General features: G+C 38.9%; 1 protein-coding gene across 1 annotated transcript in view; it reads right to left on the minus strand.

The window, feature by feature from the left end:
• LOC309491023 (uncharacterized protein) overlaps positions 1–24,208 on the minus strand; it is a 143,764-nt gene that overhangs the window by 43,009 nt on the left and 76,547 nt on the right. Inside the window, exons 20-28 of the mRNA XM_082160414.1 lie at positions 16,656–16,712; positions 16,038–16,091; positions 12,341–12,397; positions 11,735–11,788; positions 7,797–7,853; positions 7,178–7,231; positions 4,790–4,846; positions 4,184–4,237; positions 226–282 (exon numbers count right to left, since the gene is read on the minus strand). Coding sequence (XP_082016540.1) covers positions 226–282; positions 4,184–4,237; positions 4,790–4,846; positions 7,178–7,231; positions 7,797–7,853; positions 11,735–11,788; positions 12,341–12,397; positions 16,038–16,091; positions 16,656–16,712 — 501 coding nt within the window. The remainder of the gene's footprint in view (positions 1–225; positions 283–4,183; positions 4,238–4,789; positions 4,847–7,177; positions 7,232–7,796; positions 7,854–11,734; positions 11,789–12,340; positions 12,398–16,037; positions 16,092–16,655; positions 16,713–24,208) is intronic.

The following is a 24,208-nucleotide window of genomic DNA, read 5'->3' on the forward strand; positions in this document are numbered from 1 at the left end:
TTTTTTTATTTTAGCTGCTGATGGTTGATACTCAGGATGCGATTTGAAATATTGAGGTATAGGCCTACCTATTATTACTTCTAACAGTAAAAAAGAAGAACTTTCTAAGGACGTTTTAAGATAACTCTACATGAATATTACTCTAGCATGAGCATGTGAATAAATTACTGATATAATTTTCCTATTAACATGTTTACTCAAATGTCCATAAATAAACATACTCACTTGTAAGAGCTGGTGTTGGAGAATTAGTTGAAGAAGAGATTGTAGTGGTATTGGCTGCTGGAATATTTTGATATAGAAAGAAATATAAATACAGTTTTATTGAGCAATACATGTCATAGGATATATTTACAAGGATATATATATTTTAAAAAATATATATTTTTAAAATATGACATTCTGTAATTCTGTATTACAATAATTACTATTAAAAGAACATGGCAAACAGTAAATAATTTAGTTAAAACTGTTTGCTTTTCCAATAACTTTTACTTTGTTATTCCTGTTTCCTGTTTTCCCTGTGTGTAGTTTGTTCCCTTGCTTATGTTTTGTGTTCACCCGTGTCTTGTTAACTTTCTCTTTATCCTGTGTGCTTTTAAGGCATCTGTTTGGTTCAGTTCATTGTCCTGTATTGTCTATGCTTGAAGCCTAGCTTTAGATTTTCTCCTGTGCCAAAGATAAAAATCTTCCAGTCATTCGCCACCTCTTCCTCACCCAGGATGATCGCTCCTTTGGGGACCACATCAGTGAGATCCTAGATCTGGCGTATAAGACCCATTACCCCGACCACTCACTGATCACCTTTTTTTGGACTGGACTTAATGACATGTTTAAACAACTATTCCCCTGCCCATTTTTGGTCCTTGAGAGGTTTTGTGGATTTATTTATGGAGTTACTGTAGTTCTTGGCTTAAAGGGATAGTTCACTTTGAAATTAAATTTTGGGGCGGGTATAGATATATACAATAGAAGTCGCCTTGGCTACGGCAGTTCATTGGAACGAAACCGTAGCCAAGGCGACATCTAGTGTATATATCTATACCCGCCCGCGCTCTCAGATCACTTGGACGTGGCTGTGTACAAGAGGTAAAAACGATATAAATACTGTTCGTTTTCTCACACAAACCGCTCGTTTCGTGTCTTAGGCCATCAATGTGTACTTACGATGGGGAATTGTTTAATTTGAACGATGGGGAATTGTTTTAATTTGGACTCTGTGCATGCTCTTTGAGGTGGTGACCATCGACCTGCATTATATGACTGACAGACAAGAACGGTTTGACCTAAAAATATCTAAATTGAAACTACTGCGGAAAAAAAGACACCTACATCTTGGATGCCCTTGAGGTAAGCTAAAACATACCAAAATTTTATTTCAAAGTGAACTATCCCTTTAATATTCGTTGACATGCATAATAGGACATTTTTTGCATGAAATAAAATTCTGCATTACATTAGGCAAGTTTTTTATTTTATTTTTTATATAGCAAAAACTGTTAACAGAAGAAGATATGACCGCATCTGTGTCATAAACTGCGAAAATGCAGTTTTTCCAACTGAATGTCATAATTGTCTATCTATATTAATTACATACCGTAGGTAGGGCTGCCACAACAATGAAATTTGGCTGACAATTAATTAGGACAAAACTATTGTGATTATGCCAATTAATTGTCAGTTTTAGAGCTTTGACGATTATGCTGATTAATTGTTTGATTTAGGGCTTTACCATAAAATTTGTGTGTTCTGCATTCATTAAATAATTGTGATTAATTTAATAAATAAATTGGCAAACAAGACACATATGGAAACAATCAAAGAACTAATCAACAAGAAAAACTACAAAGGACTACAAAACATGGTGCAAAACAGGAAAAAACATATAAGTCCACAAAAGACCAGGGGAACAAAAGACAGGAATCATGACAAATATAAATTATATATATATATATATATATTTATTTATTTATATTTATATATTTATATATACACTTGGCTGATCCTTGACACGATCGCAATGCAAAGTTGATTCTGCACTAATTTGATCTAGCTACATACAGGGATGCTAATTAACCAGTTAACCGTTAACCGACAGTAAGAATTTTTTACCAATGAATGGCCTACTATCATTTGCTGCATGCTTAAAAAACACACTACAAATATTTTTGTTTGTTTTTGAGAAAAAAAAAAAAAAACGTTTTCAGGTCACTTATGTAACCCTGGTTCCCTTTCAGTTCGTTAACGTTCAACGTAGTCGGACGTACTGTACTGATTGGGATTACGCTTAGGGAGCCTGTCATCTTCGAGTATTGATAAAACGAGCCAATGCACATTGGCGTGCGATATTTGCATCTCGCACTCTGCCCCGCAGTGCGGGTATAAATACGGAAGCGGATGCACGCACCATTTGTCTTTCGCTTCGGAGTCGATCGGTCTTCATGTCAATGTTTCCGAAGAATGTTGATTCTTTCAACGAGCGAGTGTGTCGGTGCTTCTTCTGGAAGGCTCTCCTGGTGCTGGTGGTTCTACAGTGCAAGTGCAACTGCTGTTTTAACATCATTCTCTTTGTGTTTGTTTGTTTGACAGCTGGTTAGAGGGCTAAGAAGTGAGTGCTTCACTGGTACAGGCTGCACCATCCCGTCAGTGTTGCCGCGGTCATTCAGTTTCAGTGTTACGGCACTGGTGAGAGTCCCATTTCCAGAAATAGCAACACAGGTGTGTTTCCGGCTTTTTCAAGATGCCATGCATTTCTGGATGCGGTCGTTCCCTGTCTCCAGCTGACGGTCACAATAGATGCATCACGTGTTTGGGCATTCAGCATGCTTAAGCAGCTTTTGTGGATGGTTCATGTTCTCATTGCGGGAACATGACTATCTCGGTGTTAAAATTGAGACTCGCCTTCATCCGTGAAGGTGGAGTCCCCATTCCCATGCCCCGCTCTAGCGGCCCTTCTGGCCGACCCCAGAAGAGAGCTACTGCTCCGTGTGGGATGGGTGATCTGAGGATCACAGTGAGGGCTTCCCCACCCTGTAACCAGTCCCCGTGGGCCCCTCACTCCTCTGTCACACCGCAGCCGGTGGAACTCCCTACTGAACGTGCTGGTCCCTCTGTAGTGGACCAACCAGCTGTTTCATACGGGGCTCATCCTGAGGACAGGATTTTCGATCGCTGCATCATAAGGGGAGCTGGACTCTGGAAATGACAACGTCCACTCTAGTGGTCCAGGAGTGCCATCTCTGGTTTCAACATGACCAATATGAGGTAGACCGACAAGTCTCGGTTCTTGGACTCCCCCATTTCCCAGGTGGGCTCTTCGGTGACGCGGTGGAGGACTTCACCCAAAAGTTCTCTGCCGCCCAGAAGCAGACTGAGGCGATCCGGCACATCCTGCCCCGGCGGCCCGCTACTTTACGAAGTATTTACAAAGGTCATGGAGGTGGCCATTGCTCCCATGAGAGCGTGGTGTTCGTATCCTCAACTATCTCAATGACTGGCTGATACTAGCTCAGTCTCGGGAGCAGTTGGGGCTTGCTGCTCCAGCGTATCAGTCAGTTGGGTCTTTGGATCAACTGGGAAAAGAGCAAACTCACCCCTGTGCAGAGGATCTCTTTTCTCTGAATGTAGCTGGACTCGGTCCACAGACGGCACGCCTCACAGAGGAACGTGTCCAGTCAGTGCTGAACTGCTTGAATACTGTCAAGCGCAGAAGAGTGGTCCCACTGAAACTTCTTCCGAGGCTCATGGGGCTTTGTCAAACGCCGCTGGGTTTGCTTCATATGAGACCACTTCAGCACTGGCTTCACGGCCGAGTCCCGAGATGAGCGTCGCCGAGGTGATCTACCACAAGCCGTCACAGACACCATCACTTCTGTGAGAGCACCCTCTACAAGGCATGCTTACACCCTGAAGTGGAACCTGTTCATTGAGTGGTGTTCTCAAAAGTATATATATATATATATATATATATATATATATATATATATATATATACACACAAAGGGTAAATTGGCAAACAAGACATGCTTGTTTCTCCAAATGAAATGTCATCATTGTCTATGTATATTAATTACATCTTGTAGGTGCTGCTGTTTGACACAATTGTAATGAAACTTCATTAGTAATAAAAAATAATAAAATACAGCTATAAGTGCTTACACAGCTGTCCATGAAAAATACTCACTTGTAGAAGTTGTTGGAGTAGATGTTGAAGAATTGGTTGTAGTGACAGGGGGTGCTGTAATATATGGACATATAATGAAATAAAAATACAAACATTTACGAAATAGTACTTGCAAGATAACAATTGCATATGTTCACACAATTAACTTTTGTAGTACAATCTATGTTTTATTGTTAAAAGAAAAACTTGTATTATATTACATTTTAAACATTTGAACTGGTAGGCACTATTGTTTAATACTCAGAAAGTGACATGAAATAAGAACAATTATTATTACAATTTTCTTAATATTTGTTGACATGTTTACAAAGACCTTTTTGCATTCAATGAAATTCTGCATTTCAAAAATTATTGTCACACAAATATATAATACAGACATTGAATGGTACACATTTTTTTATTTTAGCTGCTGATGGTTGATACTCAGGATGTGATTTGAAATATTGAGGTACCTATTACTTCTAACAATAAAAAAGAGGAACTTTCTAAGGACGTTTTAAGATAACTCTACATGAATATTACTCTAGCATGAGCATGTGAATAAATTACTGATATAATTTTCCTATTTACATGTTTACTCAAATGTCCATGAATAAACATACTCACTTGTAAGAGCTGGTGTTGGAGAATTAGTTGAAGAAGAGATTGTAGTGGCAGTGGCTGCTGGAATATTTTGATATAGAAAGAAATATAAATACAGTTTTATTGAGCAAAACATGTCATAGGATATATTTACAAGGATATATATATTTAAAAAAATATATTTTTAAACAAATACGACATTCTGCAATTCTGTATTACAATAATTACTATTAAAAGAACATGACAAACAGCAAATAATTTAGTTAAAACTGTTTGCTTTTCCAGTGACTTTTAATTTGTTATTCCTGTTTCCTGTTTTCCCTGTGTGTAGTTTGTTCCCTTGCTTATGTTTTGTGTTCACCCGTGTCTTGTTAACTTTCTCTTTATCCTGTGTGCTTTTAAGGCATCTGTTTGGTTCAGTTCATTGTCCTGTATTGTCTATGCTTGAAGCCTAGCTTTAGATTTTCTCCTGCGCCAAAGATAAAAATCTTCCAGTCATTCGCCACCTCCTCCTCACCCAGGATGATCGCTCCTTTGGGGACCACATCAGTGAGATCCAGCCGCCCAGAAGCAGACTGAGGTGATCCGGCACATCCTGCCCCGGCGGCCCGCTACTTTACGAAGTCTTTACAAAGGTCATGGAGGTGGCCATTGCTCCCATGAGAGCGTAATGTTCATATCCTCAACTATCTCGACGACTGGCTGATACTAGCTCAGTCTCGAGAGCAGTTGGGGCTTGCTGCTCCAGCATATCAGTCAGTTGGGTCTTCGGATCAACTTGGAAAAGAGCAAACTCGCCCCTCAGAGAGGAACGTGTCCAGTCAGTGCTGAACTGCTTGAATACTGTCAAGCACAGAACAGTGGTCCCACTGAAACTTTTTCAGAGGCTCATGGGGCTTTGTCAAACGCCGCTAGGTTTGCTTCATATGAGCACTGAATTCACGGCTGAGTCCCGAGATGGGCGTCGCAGAGCGGCACGTTCCATGTGACAATCACCCCAGCCTGCCGCCAAACCCTCAGCCCGTGGTCAGACCCTTCGTTTCCCCACGGATCTCCCATCAACTGCATCGTGATGTACGGCAATAGAGGCAACATACACTTTGAGGGTGGAGGGAGGCAGCCCTCGTTTCAACCCATCTTGCAGGAAGGAAAGCACAGTATCGATTGAACATCTAGAACAAGTGTTCAGGTATGCTGTGGACTCCACAGATGCCTCAAACACCGGCTGGGGGGCCACATACAGCGGGCATGCAGTAGCGGAAGTCTGGACGGGCCCCCAACTGCATTGGCACACCAACTGCCTCAAGTTGTTAGCAGTACACCTTGCTCTGAGACACATCAAAATGCCGCTACTCAGCAAATATGTGCTGGTCCGTACGGACAACACTGCAACCGCTGCGTACATCAACCATCAAGTTAGTCTACGCTCCCCTCGCATGTCGCAACTCGCCCGCCATCTTCTCCTATGGAGTCAGAAGCATCGGAGGTCGCTTCGTGCCACTTATATCCCCGGCCAGCTCAATCATGCCGCCAAAGAGCTCTCAAGTCAGCCTGTGGCCCAGGGAGAGTGGAGACTCCATCCCCAGGTGGTCCAGCTGATTTGGGACCACTTCGGGGCCGCACATAGATCTGTTTGCCTCTCCGGACTCGTCCCATTGCCAGTTGTTTTACTCCCTGACCGAGGGGACCCTCGGCACGGATGCTGTGCAAAGTCAATGAGGAAGAAAAGCAGGTCATGCTAGTTGCCCCTTATTGGCCCAACCAGACCTGGTTCCCCGAACTGATGCTCCTCTCGACAGCCCCTTCCTGGCCCATTCCTCTAAGGGAGGACCGCCTCTCTCAGAGACTGTGCACCGTATGGCACCCGCGTCCAGACCACTGGAAACTCCATGTCTGGTCCCTGGACGGAACGCGGAGATTCTAGGTGATCTACCACAAGCCGTCATAGACACCATCACTTCTGCGAGAGCACCCTCTACAAGGCATGCTTATGCCCTGAAGTGGAACCTGTTCATTGAGTGGTGTTCTCAAAAGTATATATATATATATATATACTGTATATATATACACAGTACAGCACGTTCAAAAGGGACCATCAAAATAAAGTGTTACCATATATATATATATACACACATATACATATATATATATATATATATATATATATATATATATATATATATCACATCCATATAGGACAAGACTCGACAAGGAAAAACACTGGGGTCTAAATACACAAAGGGTAAATTGGCAAACAAGACATGCCTGTTTTTCCAACTGAAATGTCATCATTGTCTATGTATATTAATTACATCTTGTAGGTGCTGCTGTTTGACACAATTGTAATAAAACTTCATTTTTAATAAAAAAGTATAAAATACAACTATAAGTGCTTACATGAAAAATACTCACTTGTAGAAGTTGTTGGAGTAGATGTTGAAGAACTGGATGTAGTGACAGGGGATGCTGTAATATACGGACATATAATGAAATAAAAATACAAACATTTACGAAATAGTACTTGCAAGATAACAATGGCATATGTTCATACAATTAACTTTTTTTTAGTACAATCTATGTTTTATTGTTAAAAGAAAAACTTGTATTATATTACATTTTAAACATTTGAACTGGTAGGCACTATTGTTTAATACTCAGAAAGTGACATGAAATAAGAACAATTATTATTACAATTTTCTTAATATTTGCTGACATGTTTACAATGACCTTTTTGCATTCAATGAAATTCTGCATTTCAAAACTTATTGTCACACAAATATATAATATAGACATTGAACGGTACACATTTTTTTATTTTAGCTGCTGATGGTTGATACTCAGGATGCGATTTGAAATATTGAGGTATAGGCCTACCTATTATTACTTCTAACAGTAAAAAAGAAGAACTTTCTAAGGACGTTTTAAGATAACTCTACATGAATATTACTCTAGCATGAGCATGTGAATAAATTACTGATATAATTTTCCTATTAACATGTTTACTCAAATGTCCATAAATAAACATACTCACTTGTAAGAGCTGGTGTTGGAGAATTAGTTGAAGAAGAGATTGTAGTGGTATTGGCTGCTGGAATATTTTGATATAGAAAGAAATATAAATACAGTTTTATTGAGCAATACATGTCATAGGATATATTTACAAGGATATATATATTTTAAAAAATATATATTTTTAAAATATGACATTCTGTAATTCTGTATTACAATAATTACTATTAAAAGAACATGGCAAACAGTAAATAATTTAGTTAAAACTGTTTGCTTTTCCAATAACTTTTACTTTGTTATTCCTGTTTCCTGTTTTCCCTGTGTGTAGTTTGTTCCCTTGCTTATGTTTTGTGTTCACCCGTGTCTTGTTAACTTTCTCTTTATCCTGTGTGCTTTTAAGGCATCTGTTTGGTTCAGTTCATTGTCCTGTATTGTCTATGCTTGAAGCCTAGCTTTAGATTTTCTCCTGTGCCAAAGATAAAAATCTTCCAGTCATTCGCCACCTCTTCCTCACCCAGGATGATCGCTCCTTTGGGGACCACATCAGTGAGATCCTAGATCTGGCGTATAAGACCCATTACCCCGACCACTCACTGATCACCTTTTTTTGGACTGGACTTAATGACATGTTTAAACAACTATTCCCCTGCCCATTTTTGGTCCTTGAGAGGTTTTGTGGATTTATTTATGGAGTTACTGTAGTTCTTGGCTTAAAGGGATAGTTCACTTTGAAATTAAATTTTGGGGCGGGTATAGATATATACAATAGAAGTCGCCTTGGCTACGGCAGTTCATTGGAACGAAACCGTAGCCAAGGCGACATCTAGTGTATATATCTATACCCGCCCGCGCTCTCAGATCACTTGGACGTGGCTGTGTACAAGAGGTAAAAACGATATAAATACTGTTCGTTTTCTCACACAAACCGCTCGTTTCGTGTCTTAGGCCATCAATGTGTACTTACGATGGGGAATTGTTTAATTTGAACGATGGGGAATTGTTTTAATTTGGACTCTGTGCATGCTCTTTGAGGTGGTGACCATCGACCTGCATTATATGACTGACAGACAAGAACGGTTTGTCCTAAAAATATCTAAATTGAAACTACTGCGGAAAAAAAGACACCTACATCTTGGATGCCCTTGAGGTAAGCTAAAACATACCAAAATTTTATTTCAAAGTGAACTATCCCTTTAATATTCGTTGACATGCATAATAGGACATTTTTTGCATGAAATAAAATTCTGCATTACATTAGGCAAGTTTTTTATTTTATTTTTTATATAGCAAAAACTGTTAACAGAAGAAGATATGACCGCATCTGTGTCATAAACTGCGAAAATGCAGTTTTTCCAACTGAATGTCATAATTGTCTATCTATATTAATTACATACCGTAGGTAGGGCTGCCACAACAATGAAATTTGGCTGACAATTAATTAGGACAAAACTATTGTGATTATGCCAATTAATTGTCAGTTTTAGAGCTTTGACGATTATGCTGATTAATTGTTTGATTTAGGGCTTTACCATAAAATTTGTGTGTTCTGCATTCATTAAATAATTGTGATTAATTTAATAAATAAATTGGCAAACAAGACACATATGGAAACAATCAAAGAACTAATCAACAAGAAAAACTACAAAGGACTACAAAACATGGTGCAAAACAGGAAAAAACATATAAGTCCACAAAAGACCAGGGGAACAAAAGACAGGAATCATGACAAATATAAATTATATATATATATATATATTTATTTATTTATATTTATATATTTATATATACACTTGGCTGATCCTTGACACGATCGCAATGCAAAGTTGATTCTGCACTAATTTGATCTAGCTACATACAGGGATGCTAATTAACCAGTTAACCGTTAACCGACAGTAAGAATTTTTTACCAATGAATGGCCAACTATCATTTGCTGCATGCTTAAAAAACACACTACAAATATTTTTGTTTGTTTTTGAGAAAAAAAAAAAAAACGTTTTCAGGTCACTTATGTAACCCTGGTTCCCTTTCAGTTCGTTAACGTTCAACGTAGTCGGACGTACTGTACTGATTGGGATTACGCTTAGGGAGCCTGTCATCTTCGAGTATTGATAAAACGAGCCAATGCACATTGGCGTGCGATATTTGCATCTCGCACTCTGCCCCGCAGTGCGGGTATAAATACGGAAGCGGATGCACGCACCATTTGTCTTTCGCTTCGGAGTCGATCGGTCTTCATGTCAATGTTTCCGAAGAATGTTGATTCTTTCAACGAGCGAGTGTGTCGGTGCTTCTTCTGGAAGGTTCTCCTGGTGCTGGTGGTTCTACAGTGCAAGTGCAACTGCTGTTTTAACATCATTCTCTTTGTGTTTGTTTGTTTGACAGCTGGTTAGAGGGCTAAGAAGTGAGTGCTTCACTGGTACAGGCTGCACCATCCCGTCAGTGTTGCCGCGGTCATTCAGTTTCAGTGTTACGGCACTGGTGAGAGTCCCATTTCCAGAAATAGCAACACAGGTGTGTTTGCGGCTTTTTCAAGATGCCATGCATTTCTGGATGCGGTCGTTCCCTGTCTCCAGCTGACGGTCACAATAGATGCATCACGTGTTTGGAGATTCAGCATGCTGAAGCAGCTTTTGTGGATGGTTCATGTTCTCATTGCGGGAACATGACTATCTCGGTGTTAAAATTGAGACTCGCCTTCATCCGTGAAGGTGGAGTCCCCATTCCCATGCCCCGCTCTAGTGCCCCTTCTGGCCGACCCCAGAAGAGAGCTACTGCTCCGTGTGGGATGGGTGATCTGAGGATCACAGTGAGGGCTTCCCCACCCTGTAACCAGTCCCCGTGGGCCCCTCACTCCTCTGTCACACCGCAGCCGGTGGAACTCCCTACTGAACGTGCTGGTCCCTCTGTAGTGGACCAACCAGCTGTTTCATACGGGGCTCCTCCTGAGGACAGGATTTTCGATCGCTGCATCATAAGGGGAGCTGGACTCTGGAAATGACAACGTCCACTCTAGTGGTCCAGGAGTGCCATCTCTGGTTTCAACATGACCAATATGAGGTAGACCGACAAGTCTCGGTTCTTGGACTCCCCCATTTACCAGGTGGGCTCTTCGGTGACGCGGTGGAGGACTTCACCCAAAAGTTCTCTGCCGCCCAGAAGCAGACTGAGGCGATCCGGCACATCCTGCCCCGGCGGCCCGCTACTTTACGAAGTCTTTACAAAGGTCATGGAGGTGGCCATTGCTCCCATGAGAGCGTGGTGTTCGTATCCTCAACTATCTCAATGACTGGCTGATACTAGCTCAGTCTCGGGAGCAGTTGGGGCTTGCTGCTCCAGCGTATCAGTCAGTTGGGTCTTCGGATCAACTGGGAAAAGAGCAAACTCACCCCTGTGCAGAGGATCTCTTTTCTCTGAATGTAGCTGGACTCGGTCCACAGACGGCACGCCTCACAGAGGAACGTGTCCAGTCAGTGCTGAACTGCTTGAATACTGTCAAGCGCAGAAGAGTGGTCCCACTGAAACTTCTTCCGAGGCTCATGGGGCTTTGTCAAACGCCGCTGGGTTTGCTTCATATGAGACCACTTCAGCACTGGCTTCACGGTCGAGTCCCGAGATGAGCGTCGCCGAGGTGATCTACCACAAGCCGTCACAGACACCATCACTTCTGTGAGAGCACCCTCTACAAGGCATGCTTACACCCTGAAGTGGAACCTGTTCATTGAGTGGTGTTCTCAAAAGTATATATACATAGTATATATATATATATATACACACAAAGGGTAAATTGGCAAACAAGACATGCTTGTTTCTCCAAATGAAATGTCATCATTGTCTATGTATATTAATTACATCTTGTAGGTGCTGCTGTTTGACACAATTGTAATGAAACTTCATTAGTAATAAAAAATAATAAAATACAGCTATAAGTGCTTACACAGCTGTCCATGAAAAATACTCACTTGTAGAAGTTGTTGGAGTAGATGTTGAAGAATTGGTTGTAGTGACAGGGGGTGCTGTAATATATGGACATATAATGAAATAAAAATACAAACATTTACGAAATAGTACTTGCAAGATAACAATTGCATATGTTCACACAATTAACTTTTGTAGTACAATCTATGTTTTATTGTTAAAAGAAAAACTTGTATTATATTACATTTTAAACATTTGAAATGGTAGGCACTATTGTTTAATACTCAGAAAGTGACATGAAATAAGAACAATTATTATTACAATTTTCTTAATATTTGTTGACATGTTTACAAAGACCTTTTTGCATTCAATGAAATTCTGCATTTCAAAAATTATTGTCACACAAATATATAATACAGACATTGAATGGTACACATTTTTTTATTTTAGCTGCTGATGGTTGATACTCAGGATGTGATTTGAAATATTGAGGTACCTATTACTTCTAACAATAAAAAAGAGGAACTTTCTAAGGACGTTTTAAGATAACTCTACATGAATATTACTCTAGCATGAGCATGTGAATAAATTACTGATATAATTTTCCTATTTACATGTTTACTCAAATGTCCATGAATAAACATACTCACTTGTAAGAGCTGGTGTTGGAGAATTAGTTGAAGAAGAGATTGTAGTGGCAGTGGCTGCTGGAATATTTTGATATAGAAAGAAATATAAATACAGTTTTATTGAGCAAAACATGTCATAGGATATATTTACAAGGATATATATATTTAAAAAAATATATTTTTAAACAAATACGACATTCTGCAATTCTGTATTACAATAATTACTATTAAAAGAACATGACAAACAGCAAATAATTTAGTTAAAACTGTTTGCTTTTCCAGTGACTTTTAATTTGTTATTCCTGTTTCCTGTTTTCCCTGTGTGTAGTTTGTTCCCTTGCTTATGTTTTGTGTTCACCCGTGTCTTGTTAACTTTCTCTTTATCCTGTGTGCTTTTAAGGCATCTGTTTGGTTCAGTTCATTGTCCTGTATTGTCTATGCTTGAAGCCTAGCTTTAGATTTTCTCCTGCGCCAAAGATAAAAATCTTCCAGTCATTCGCCACCTCCTCCTCACCCAGGATGATCGCTCCTTTGGGGACCACATCAGTGAGATCCAGCCGCCCAGAAGCAGACTGAGGTGATCCGGCACATCCTGCCCCGGCGGCCCGCTACTTTACGAAGTCTTTACAAAGGTCATGGAGGTGGCCATTGCCCCCATGAGAGCGTGGTGTTCATATCCTCAACTATCTCGACGACTGGCTGATACTAGCTCAGTCTCGAGAGCAGTTGGGGCTTGCTGCTCCAGCATATCAGTCAGTTGGGTCTTCGGATCAACTTGGAAAAGAGCAAACTCGCCCCTCAGAGAGGAACGTGTCCAGTCAGTGCTGAACTGCTTGAATACTGTCAAGCACAGAACAGTGGTCCCACTGAAACTTTTTCAGAGGCTCATGGGGCTTTGTCAAACGCCGCTGGGTTTGCTTCATATGAGCACTGAATTCACGGCTGAGTCCCGAGATGGGCGTCGCAGAGCGGCACGTTCCGTGTGACAATCACCCCAGCCTGCCGCCAAACCCTCAGCCCGTGGTCAGACCCTTCGTTTCCCCACGGATCTCCCATCAACTGCATCGTGATGTACGGCAATAGAGGCAACATACACTTTGAGGGTGGAGGGAGGCAGCCCTCGTTTCAACCCATCTTGCAGGAAGGAAAGCACAGTATCGATTGAACATCTAGAACAAGTGTTCAGGTATGCTGTGGACTCCACAGATGCCTCAAACACCGGCTGGGGGGCCACATACAGCGGGCATGCAGTAGCGGAAGTCTGGACGGGCCCCCAACTGCATTGGCACACCAACTGCCTCAAGTTGTTAGCAGTACACCTTGCTCTGAGACACATCAAAATGCCGCTGCTCAGCAAATATGTGCTGGTCCGTACGGACAACACTGCAACCGCTGCGTACATCAACCATCAAGTTAGTCTACGCTCCCCTCGCATGTCGCAACTCGCCCGCCATCTTCTCCTATGGAGTCAGAAGCATCGGAGGTCGCTTCGTGCCACTTATATCCCCGGCCAGCTCAATCATGCCGCCAAAGAGCTCTCAAGTCAGCCTGTGGCCCAGGGAGAGTGGAGACTCCATCCCCAGGTGGTCCAGTTGATTTGGGACCACTTCGGGGCCGCACAGATAGATCTGTTTGCCTCTCCGGACTCATCCCATTGCCAGTTGTTTTACTCCCTGACCGAGGGGACCCTCGGCACGGATGCTGTGCAAAGTCAATGAGGAAGAAAAGCAGGTCATGCTAGTTGCCCCTTATTGGCCCAACCAGACCTGGTTCCCCGAACTGATGCTCCTCTCGACAGCCCCTTCCTGGCCCATTCCTCTCAGGGAGGACCGCCTCTCTCAGAGACTGTGCACCGTATGGCACCCGCGTCCAGACCACTGGAAACTCCATGTCTGGTCCCTGGACGGGACGCAGAGATTCTAGGTGATCTACCACAAGCTGTCATAGACACCATCACTTCTGAGAGAGCACCCTCTACAAGGCATGCTTATGCCCTGAAGTGGAACCTGTTCATTGAGTGGTGTTCTCAAAAGTATATATATATATATATATATATATATATATATATATATATATATATATATACTGTATATATATACACAGTACAGCACGTTCAAAAGGGACCATCAAAATAAAGTGTTACCATATATATATATATACACACACATATATATATATATGTGTGTATATATATATACACATATATATGTATATATATATATATCACATCCATATAGGACAAGACTCGACAAGGAAAAACACTGGGGTCTAAATACACAAAGGGTAAATTGGCAAACAAGACATGCCTGTTTTTCCAACTGAAATGTCATCATTGTCTATGTATATTAAAGGTACAATATGTAAGAATTTTGCATTAAAATATCCCAAAATCTCAAGGCCAGTGTTATATATTTTGTTAAGTTGATTACTTACAATATCCCAAATGTTTCCAACTATTTTTAAATCGTGAGAAAATTGCGATTTTAACCAAGGAAACGGGGCGTTAGAGCAGGGGTGAGCTGGGAGTCGCCAGTCAATTGCGTCATATCCGCGTTACCCTCGGTTTCCGCTCGTACTGCGTGGAGTCCTGGACAAATGCGGAAGTTGTAGTTGTAGCGTCTATCAAGCTACAAACTTTAGCTTGTTTCTTGCAGTCGTTATGGGACACAATTATTCTTTACCGATTGCAGCTGGTTCTGTCGACAAAGCATGCTTAATTTTATATTTTCCAAATGTAGCATTCGGTAATAGTTATGTTTATGTAAGGAAAGTATTATTGCTTTAGATTTGTGTTTAGTTTATTGACATTGTTTATCACGTCTGGTGTTTATGGCCATGTAAATAAACATAGCATGTGTTATACATAAAGATGAATCAGTATTTTGGCAAATGATGTGGGCATGTTCGAATGTACTTTTACAACAATTGTTTAGAACATGTAAAACTGCGCAGCGTTATCACAACAATGAATTCAACAAATACAGTAACATCTATGAAGTATTAAACCTTACTTTTCTTGCGGTTAATTCATTTTAATGAAATAAAAGTGTGATGAGGTTTAAGAGTCAGGAAGGAAGAAGACGCGTCGTCGTGACTGGGACTCGTACTTTATTAAAATAAAGCAAAACAAACAAAAGCCGCGCACAACGCGCATTCACCGTGGCAACCGCGACGGCACAAAACAGTTCAAAAATGAGAGCTCGGATCCACCGGTTTTCTTCCTCTGCGTCCAATTTTCTCTCCAGTCTCTCTCTCGTTCCAGCGCGGCTTATAAGCGGTCTCTCCACGCCGATCACTGCAATAAGACACAGGTGCATTTGCACTTGACCTACTTGCTCGTCTCTTTTCTCTCCCATCACAGACCGCGCTGAACCACGCCCCCCTCGCCACAAAAAGCATGTCATTAAACGCAACATTTATAAAAATAGAACTTAGCCTCATCCATGAACATGATTTTTCGATTCCCGTCTGACTGATTTACATCCACGGTGGAGTTTAAAACGACAGTTCCCATCATTCCACGCTCCTTCACATCGTCATCAAGCTACGTCGTTGTTGTTGTTTGGAATGTAGCGCCCTCTAGCGGCATAAATTCTTGCATATTGTACCTTTAATTACATCTTGTAGGTGCTGCTGTTTGACACAATTGTAATAAAACTTCATTTTTAATAAAAAAGTATAAAATACAACTATAAGTGCTTACATGAAAAATACTCACTTGTAGAAGTTGTTGGAGTAGATGTTGAAGAACTGGATGTAGTGACAGGGGATGCTGTTATATACGGACATATAATGAAATAAAAATACAAACATTTACGAAATAGTACTTGCAAGATAACAATGGCATATGTTCATACAATTAACTTTTTTTAGTACAATCTATGTTTTATTGTTAAAAGAAAAACTTGTATTATATTACATTTTAAACATTTGAACTGGTAGGCACTATTGTTTAATACTCAGAAAGTGACATGAAATAAGAACAATTATTATTACAATTTTCTTAATATTTGCTGACATGTTTACAATGACCTTTTTGCATTCAATGAAATTCTGCATTTCAAAACTTATTGTCACACAAATATATAATATAGACATTGAACGGTACACATTTTTTTATTTTAGCTGCTGATGGTTGATACTCAGGATGCGATTTGAAATATTGAGGTATAGGCCTACCTATTATTACTTCTAACAGTAAAAAAGAAGAACTTTCTAAGGACGTTTTAAGATAACTCTACATGAATATTACTCTAGCATGAGCATGTGAATAAATTACTGATATAATTTTCCTATTAACATGTTTACTCAAATGTCCATGAATAAACATACTCACTTGTAAGAGCTGGTGTTGGAGAATTAGTTGAAGAAGAGATTGTAGTGGTATTGGCTGCTGGAATATTTTGATATAGAAAGAAATATAAATACAGTTTTATTGAGCAATACATGTCATAGGATATATTTACAAGGATATATATATTTTAAGAAATATATATTTTTAAAATATGACATTCTGTAATTCTGTATTACAATAATTACTATTAAAAGAACATGGCAAACAGTAAATAATTTAGTTAAAACTGTTTGCTTTTCCAATAACTTTTACTTTGTTATTCCTGTTTCCTGTTTTCCCTGTGTGTAGTTTGTTCCCTTGCTTATGTTTTGTGTTCACCCGTGTCTTGTTAACTTTCTCTTTATCCTGTGTGCTTTTAAGGCATATGTTTGGTTCAGTTCATTGTCCTGTATTGTCTATGCTTGAAGCCTAGCTTTAGATTTTCTCCTGTGCCAAAGATAAAAATCTTCCAGTCATTCGCCACCTCTTCCTCACCCAGGATGATCGCTCCTTTGGGGACCACATCAGTAGTATATATGCTATACCATGTGTCAAAATGATTGATGGCTTCCGGTTGTCATTGACCTTCCGGTTGACCTTTCCGGTTGCCCTTCCGGTCACTATTGTTATGGATTGACCTATTGACCCTTCCTATCCGTCGATCATGTGGTTTTAACAGTTAGTTTTGACCTATTGCCCCTTCCTATCCCTTCGATCATGTGTTTTGACAGGTTGACCTTCCGGTGTCTATCCGGCATATGTTGTTATGGTTTGCCCTATTGACCTAGCTATTCTTTAATCATGTGGTTCTGACAGAAAGTTTTGCCCTATTTGAACCTTTTTAGTCCTAGATCATGTGGGTTTGACAGAAAGTTTGAAGTTGGTGTCAGGTTCAGTTATATGGGTTTCTGTCTGGGTATATGTTGTCACAGGCGCTCCCTCCCACCTTTTGCATGTGAGCTCTGACATCTGAAATGTGCTGTTCGGTCACTGTGATGTTGCTGATGGTTTTGAAGACGCTGTTATATATATATATATAGGATATGTGTCAGCATATCCTCCGCATTCCAGAGCATTGTGGACCCCTTTGGAAAAGTGAGAAGAAAAAGACCTGAATTTCCTGAATGCCTCACCAGCCAGAGTAGTGTGTGTGTGTGTGTGTGTGTGTGTGTGTGTGTGTGTGTGTGTGTGTGTGTGTGTGTGTGTGTGTGTGTGTGTGTGTGTGTGTGTGTGTGTGTGTGTGTGTGTGTGTGTGTGTGTGTGTGTGTGTTTGTTTGTGTTTGTGCGCGCGTCCTCTGACATGATCCCCTCCACATTCCTGAGGTAACAGTGAAAGTGAGAAAAAGAGAGTTTCCCTAATCATGTTTTATATTTCACACAAATAATATACAATAATATCTTACTAAAAATCTACTGAAACCATTTAATTCAGTTTTAGACAAAAGAATAAAAAATCATATTACATAAACATTCCGTTCTTTAGGCCTATAAATGTATAAAATAAAATAGTTATCTTGCTAATTTAACTAAAGTTGAAAACCATTCAGTTCTTTATAAAAGTATATAATGAAATGCTTATAAAATAAATATCTTATTGATCCAATTGTTTTAGATAAACAAAAGAATAAAAATCATATTACATAAAACATTCCGTTCTTTATAAATTAAAATAATTATATTGCTAATTTAACTAAAGTTGAAAAACATTATGTTCTTTAAAAGTATATAAATAAATTGCTTATAATATAATATAAAATCACAGAGTGGTTCTCTCTCTCTCTCTCTCTCTCTCTCTCTCTCTCTCTCTCTCTCTCTCTCTCTCTCTCTCTATCGCTCTCTCTCTCTCTCTCGCTCTCTCTCTCAGCTCCGTCTGTCGTTCTCTGACTCAGAGGGGCCTCTGTGCATCATGTCAGAGCGTATGTAATGTTAGTCTGCTAACGCATTTCCAGAGACAAAGTTTTGTTCATACTAAATTTATTTCAAAATATAATCATAAAAGTTTAAATATGATCTTTTAAAATGAAAGACTGTTTAAATTAAATCTTTAAAGTTTGAATACATACGCATCTTCTATTTATCTTTTAGAAGATTACTGTAATGATTTTGTTTAACGGTGACCTAAAGTATAATTGTTATTAAACAATGTCTGTTCAAAAACTTTAGATGGTTGAAAAACTGTACTTAGTCAATCATAATTTTTTGTCCATGCGGGGGTTTCAATTTTTATGTTGGGGGCTTTCCATAGAATCCATAGAATATTGCATATTCTATCCTGTACACCTGTACAAATTGGTCTTGAGCGAATATTAAATTTTACTCGTCTTAATTCAAAGCATGATCTTACTGGTAGCTATGATCTATTACATGTATAAGATCATTTTTACTTGTATCTCCCGAACTATCCTTAATCAGTGCGGAAACATTTCTGAGAATATACTATCGGTTATCTACTCAAAATATATGTAGAGGTTTAAATCCGGTGTTTAAAATCTGTCTGGTGGCTGCATGAACAGTCTTTGGGTAGAGCTATAGCAGGAAGCATGCCCCTTGACCTCCTCGATTTTGTAGGCTTTTTTTTTTGTTTTTGTTTTTTGTTAAAGACCCTACAAGTTAGTCCTCCCAAAAGAATTTCTCCCATCTAGCGGTGAAATTCTATTTTGCATTTAAACGAATAGTGCTCTCTAGCGCCTCGCTTTTTCAAATGCGGTAGCACATCATCGAGTTTAACTATACATGTTCTACCGTTATGCTGCCTATATAATGATTTACACAGCCAAGCAATACAAAAAAGCTTGTCATTTAGACCGTAACTTTGACTTACCTGTCGAGAAGAAAGCAGGCACCCTTTCATTAGCTCTTTCCACCTGGGAAAAGCTATCCCGATATTTATTTACATCCCGATAAATTACATTTTTGCTTTTTGGCGACGAGGATTCCTTCTCCTGTGGCTCGGCATAAGTATGATCCAGCATTATATTGTACCGTGCAGTGCAGCCTTTTCAAATTTGCCGGGGGCAGTATCAACGCCTCTCATATGGTCTAGCGGTTAGGATTCCTGGTTTTCACCCAGGTGGCCCGGGTTCGACTCCCGGTATGGGAAGACAATTTTTTTATATTGCCAACAAAATTCAAGTTATTCAAGTTCATCAATAATCATTTTTAGTTATTCATAGTCTTAGAGGCCTACACGAACTGCAGAAACAAGCAGAAGATATGTAAAAACTCATAAATGCTGTTTCAGTACTGAATCATTTTCACAAATACAATTATATTGAATTCAGAAAATTTCACTATGGAATATTTACTTTATCTATCATAATTTCAATTTAGTATCATCATTTAAATTTTTCATCTCATAATTATGGTGCATAGTCATAATTTAAATTTCAACTTTTTAAGTCATAATTTCGACTTTTTGTCATAATTATTACTTAATTCAGAATTACAATTTTTGTCAATTACGCTTTTTTTTTTTATGTAATACTTAAAACGTTTTTTAAGTCATAATTTGGTAGCACTATTTTGATGGTCCTTTTGAACATGCTGTTGACTATAGTAGTGTTGCACCTGCATGTCCACTAACTCGCTTGTGAGAGTCAGAGTGTGTAAAGTAAACTCTCATTAGTGTTAGTAGAGTATTAGTGGACTGGTAGGGTTAGAATAAGTTGAGATATAGTTGAGTTACTTATAGTCAGTACTAGAATATCTGTTGGGGAGCATCACAATAAAGAGTTAGCAGATATTGAGCACAGTCTATTTTTTCAGATATTTAAATGACAAAATACCATTTTTCAACCTATTGAATCTAGGCCTTCAGAAGTCATAACTTCAGGGGTAGGCCAGTTGGCAAAAACACTGCGTGTGTAAAAATCAAATACTGTATTACACTTTTCAAAGGATAATCTAGTTAGAATAAAAAGTTAAGTGTCACAAAGTCTGACACAAGGCCATTAACTGGTTCTTTTTGTTTTATAAATGTATTTTGCTTATTTCTACAAACATCAACCTGATAAATATGGACTTAATACATGATTAAACAAGATAATCATGCTACCCAATACGTCTGACACAACATTTGTAAGAATTTTTTTTAAAATACAATCAAAAATACAAAATTAAAATATTTTTAAAATTTTGACAGTCCTACATAAATGCATGTTGATTACTAAGCTTCAGACGTAGCGCAACCACGCAATGTTAGATTTCTCTAACACTGCGATGTCTCACTCACAACGCACAACTTTGTAAATAAAATAAAATATTATGGAAGTAATTTCCAAACTGTAATTGTAAAATGTAATATTTACCGTAATACCATATTTTATTTATTAATATTATGTTGATTTAAAGTTTTTGTTTGTTTGTTATTAACTAATACCTTCATCTTTTAACTAACATCCAGCACAAAATTAAAGAGATGTATGAGCTGAGGATGTTCTCTGACCCCAAATAAACAGATAATGTAATGTTCACAATATACAGTTAGATATTCTCCAACTTAGTGTGTATGTAAATAGTTGTGCTTAAATCTTTGGGTGTATTTTTAGACACCAGAGTGATGCAAAGTTCCACACCCTATGGACCAACTTTAAAAAAAAAAATTTTTTAAATACTCATACATAAATATATATAACATACACCAATCATTTCTTAACTAAGCAACTGTTTCTTAAATTATCAGACACTCACCGCACCGATGTTAACTTCACCATATATTGTTTTTTCTACAATGATTGTAGCAACTATTGTCCCACCATTCTTCTGGTCAATTGTGAAGTTAAGCCGATTAGGGTTCTGAATTAATGGCCGTCCGAATGATGTAGAATTATTATTATTAGTATTATTATGCTGTCGTTGTGGAAGGTTGTTAGGCTGTTGATTTGTCATGTTTCCAAATCATGTGTTTGAACGCTCAGCGTTTGAACGTCACCATCTGTTAAAAAATGTAACAATTAATTACACAACCAAAACCATGTAAACATTATAGTAAAGCTTATTGAAGATTGAGAAACATATTGACTACTAACAAAGTAAATTATAAATCTTTTCCTACGTTTGATATTCTTTTTTCAGATTTTTTTCAGTATGGACTTGATCCTTTTTAATGCTGTTTTCTCTCCATATTTATTCTGTAGTTCCTCTACTGTGTCTTCCAACCTCCCTGTTGTTCTTCTCCAGCTGTGTTAACCAAAGACAAACAGTTAGAAGAATAAAATGTATGTACAATAGCAAAAATAATTTTGGTCATGAGTTGTTAGGGTTAGATACACCTGCAGACACATTCATACACCAGTTCAAAGTCAATGAACCGGCTGATGCTGCAGGTGTTAGAGCACATGATGGACAGTGAACAGACGCACAGCAGGTTAAACCAGAGTTAAAACAATAGTCTATGTTAGGACAATAACAATAATAGTCCAATAGTATGTTCACAGGAGCCGCTGAGAGCGAGTTCCAGCTGATAATGGTCATAAAGTGCGAAATAATGTGCAAGTAGCTAAACTAAACATTTCATATTTGACAGCTGTTTTGAGAAATGTTAAACAATGACAAAAATAATCAGGCAAACTAATCAACTTTTTTTCTAATTTCACCATTTTGAACTTAAAATAGGCCTATATAATACATGTGATTTAATGTGATAGGAGAAAAAACAAATAACAGCCATTTTCATCATATTAGGCATAAGATTAATAATGAATCTGTACATATTGTGAATTAATTTAATAAACATTTACCTAACATCCATAGCCTTCAGTAAATTAAGGCTAGACAAAGTTCCTTTTTAACTCTGCCCCCTGCTCTAGTTAGAACTTTGGAGCGCTTAAAAGTGTCGGGCTCAAAAATAACTGTCATTTGGAACTCTATATAGTTATTTTTATCAAAAATATGTTGATAATGATTAAAAACTTCAGTACCCTTCGAAGGCACCATTTTAGATAGTTTGGCATGCATGAGATCTTTACACTTTCCCCCGTATATCTGTTTCCTACTGTTAGCTGTAATGTTAGTGAACTCTAGGTCTTCTCTTTGTTCATATACGACAGTATTCGCATGAATTGGCTTGATTTGATAAAATGATGGTTTAAACCATCATCTTCATGTGAGACATTTACATTATATTATTATACCGTCCTAGTTTTAAATAGCGCTAAAATGTATATTTTATATTTTAACCCTTTATGCGGATAAAGAATGCCGCACAAGGTTCTCTGTTCTCTGGTTCTATGTTTTAAAAATACCGCGAAACAAAGACAAGGACACCTCTTTCTATAAGCGACCCTCAAAATCTGTGCATACAACAAAACACATGTATGTGTACGATGATTTATCAGAAAATTACTTTTGTTTGAAGAAAACCTTAAATCAGCTGGTGCTTGATAACTATCGAAGTTATTAAACACCCCTGAATTCGGTAATGATGCGTTTAATGCGATATTGATTTTAATTTTAACTCAATGCGCTTAAGGTCTATGAACTTTAACATCTTCATAGTCAAATGAACTTAAAGTCTACGCAAAATGAAATACTTTCTAAATGTTTGTTACAGAACTTATGGTGAACAATTCTCCCATGTTTAATCAGATTTTGTCACTGGATTGAGTGAAAATAATAAACTTCTCCTTTGTTTTTATTCATCAAGTTAAATGTAAAACCTGTTGTTACTTGGATGATGAATATCTTCACTTTATGAGAGGAAAGTACGGACAGCGCCTTTGACCAAGCCTCTACATATGGGGCACTTGCGCTGAGAAGGCGCACATTCTTTGCACACAACTAGGTGACCACAGGGGATGAAGACAATGTTCACTTCCTTATCCATGCAAACTTTGCATGTGCGCTCCTCTTGAAGTCTTCTTAACTGTTCCTCCATAGGAAAGTCTAAAAGATCTTGACTCGGCAATGCAACAGTGTGAAGAAAGGTCGCTCACATTTGTCAACTGGCCCTCAAGAATAACTGTTCGACCAGACCAATTGGCTAAGGCTGGTTTTTACTATGTTGGTCGTAATGATGACGTGAAGTGCTTTTGTTGCGATGGTGGACTCAGATGTTGGGAGTCTGGTGATGATCCATGGGTAGAACATGCTAAGTGGTTTCCAAGATGTGAATACCTGTTGCAAGAAAAGGGCCAAGAGTTTGTTCATCAGATTCAAGCAAGATTTCCAAGACTATTTGAACAGCTATTGACTAATGGAGACAGCGACTCAAGAGAATTTGTTGATCCATCTGTTGTACACCTGGGTCCTGGAGAAGACCGTTCAGAAGATGCAGTGATGATGAACAATCCTGTGGTGAAGTCTGCTTTAGAGATTGGATTTGAGCGTGGCCTGGTGGCCCAGACAAATGAAGCTGCATCCCTGAGTCAAGATCTTTTAGACTTGCCTATGGAGGAACAGTTAAGAAGACTTCAAGAGGAGCGCACATGCAAAGTTTGCATGGATAAGGAAGTGAACATTGTCTTCATCCCCTGTGGTCACCTAGTTGTGTGCAAAGAATGTGCGCCTTCTCAGCGCAAGTGCCCCATATGTAGAGGCTTGGTCAAAGGCGCTGTCCG

Source organism: Leuciscus leuciscus (assembly GCF_965113295.1).
Source record: "Leuciscus leuciscus genome assembly, chromosome: 25".
Classification (NCBI taxonomy): domain Eukaryota; kingdom Metazoa; phylum Chordata; class Actinopteri; order Cypriniformes; family Leuciscidae; genus Leuciscus; species Leuciscus leuciscus.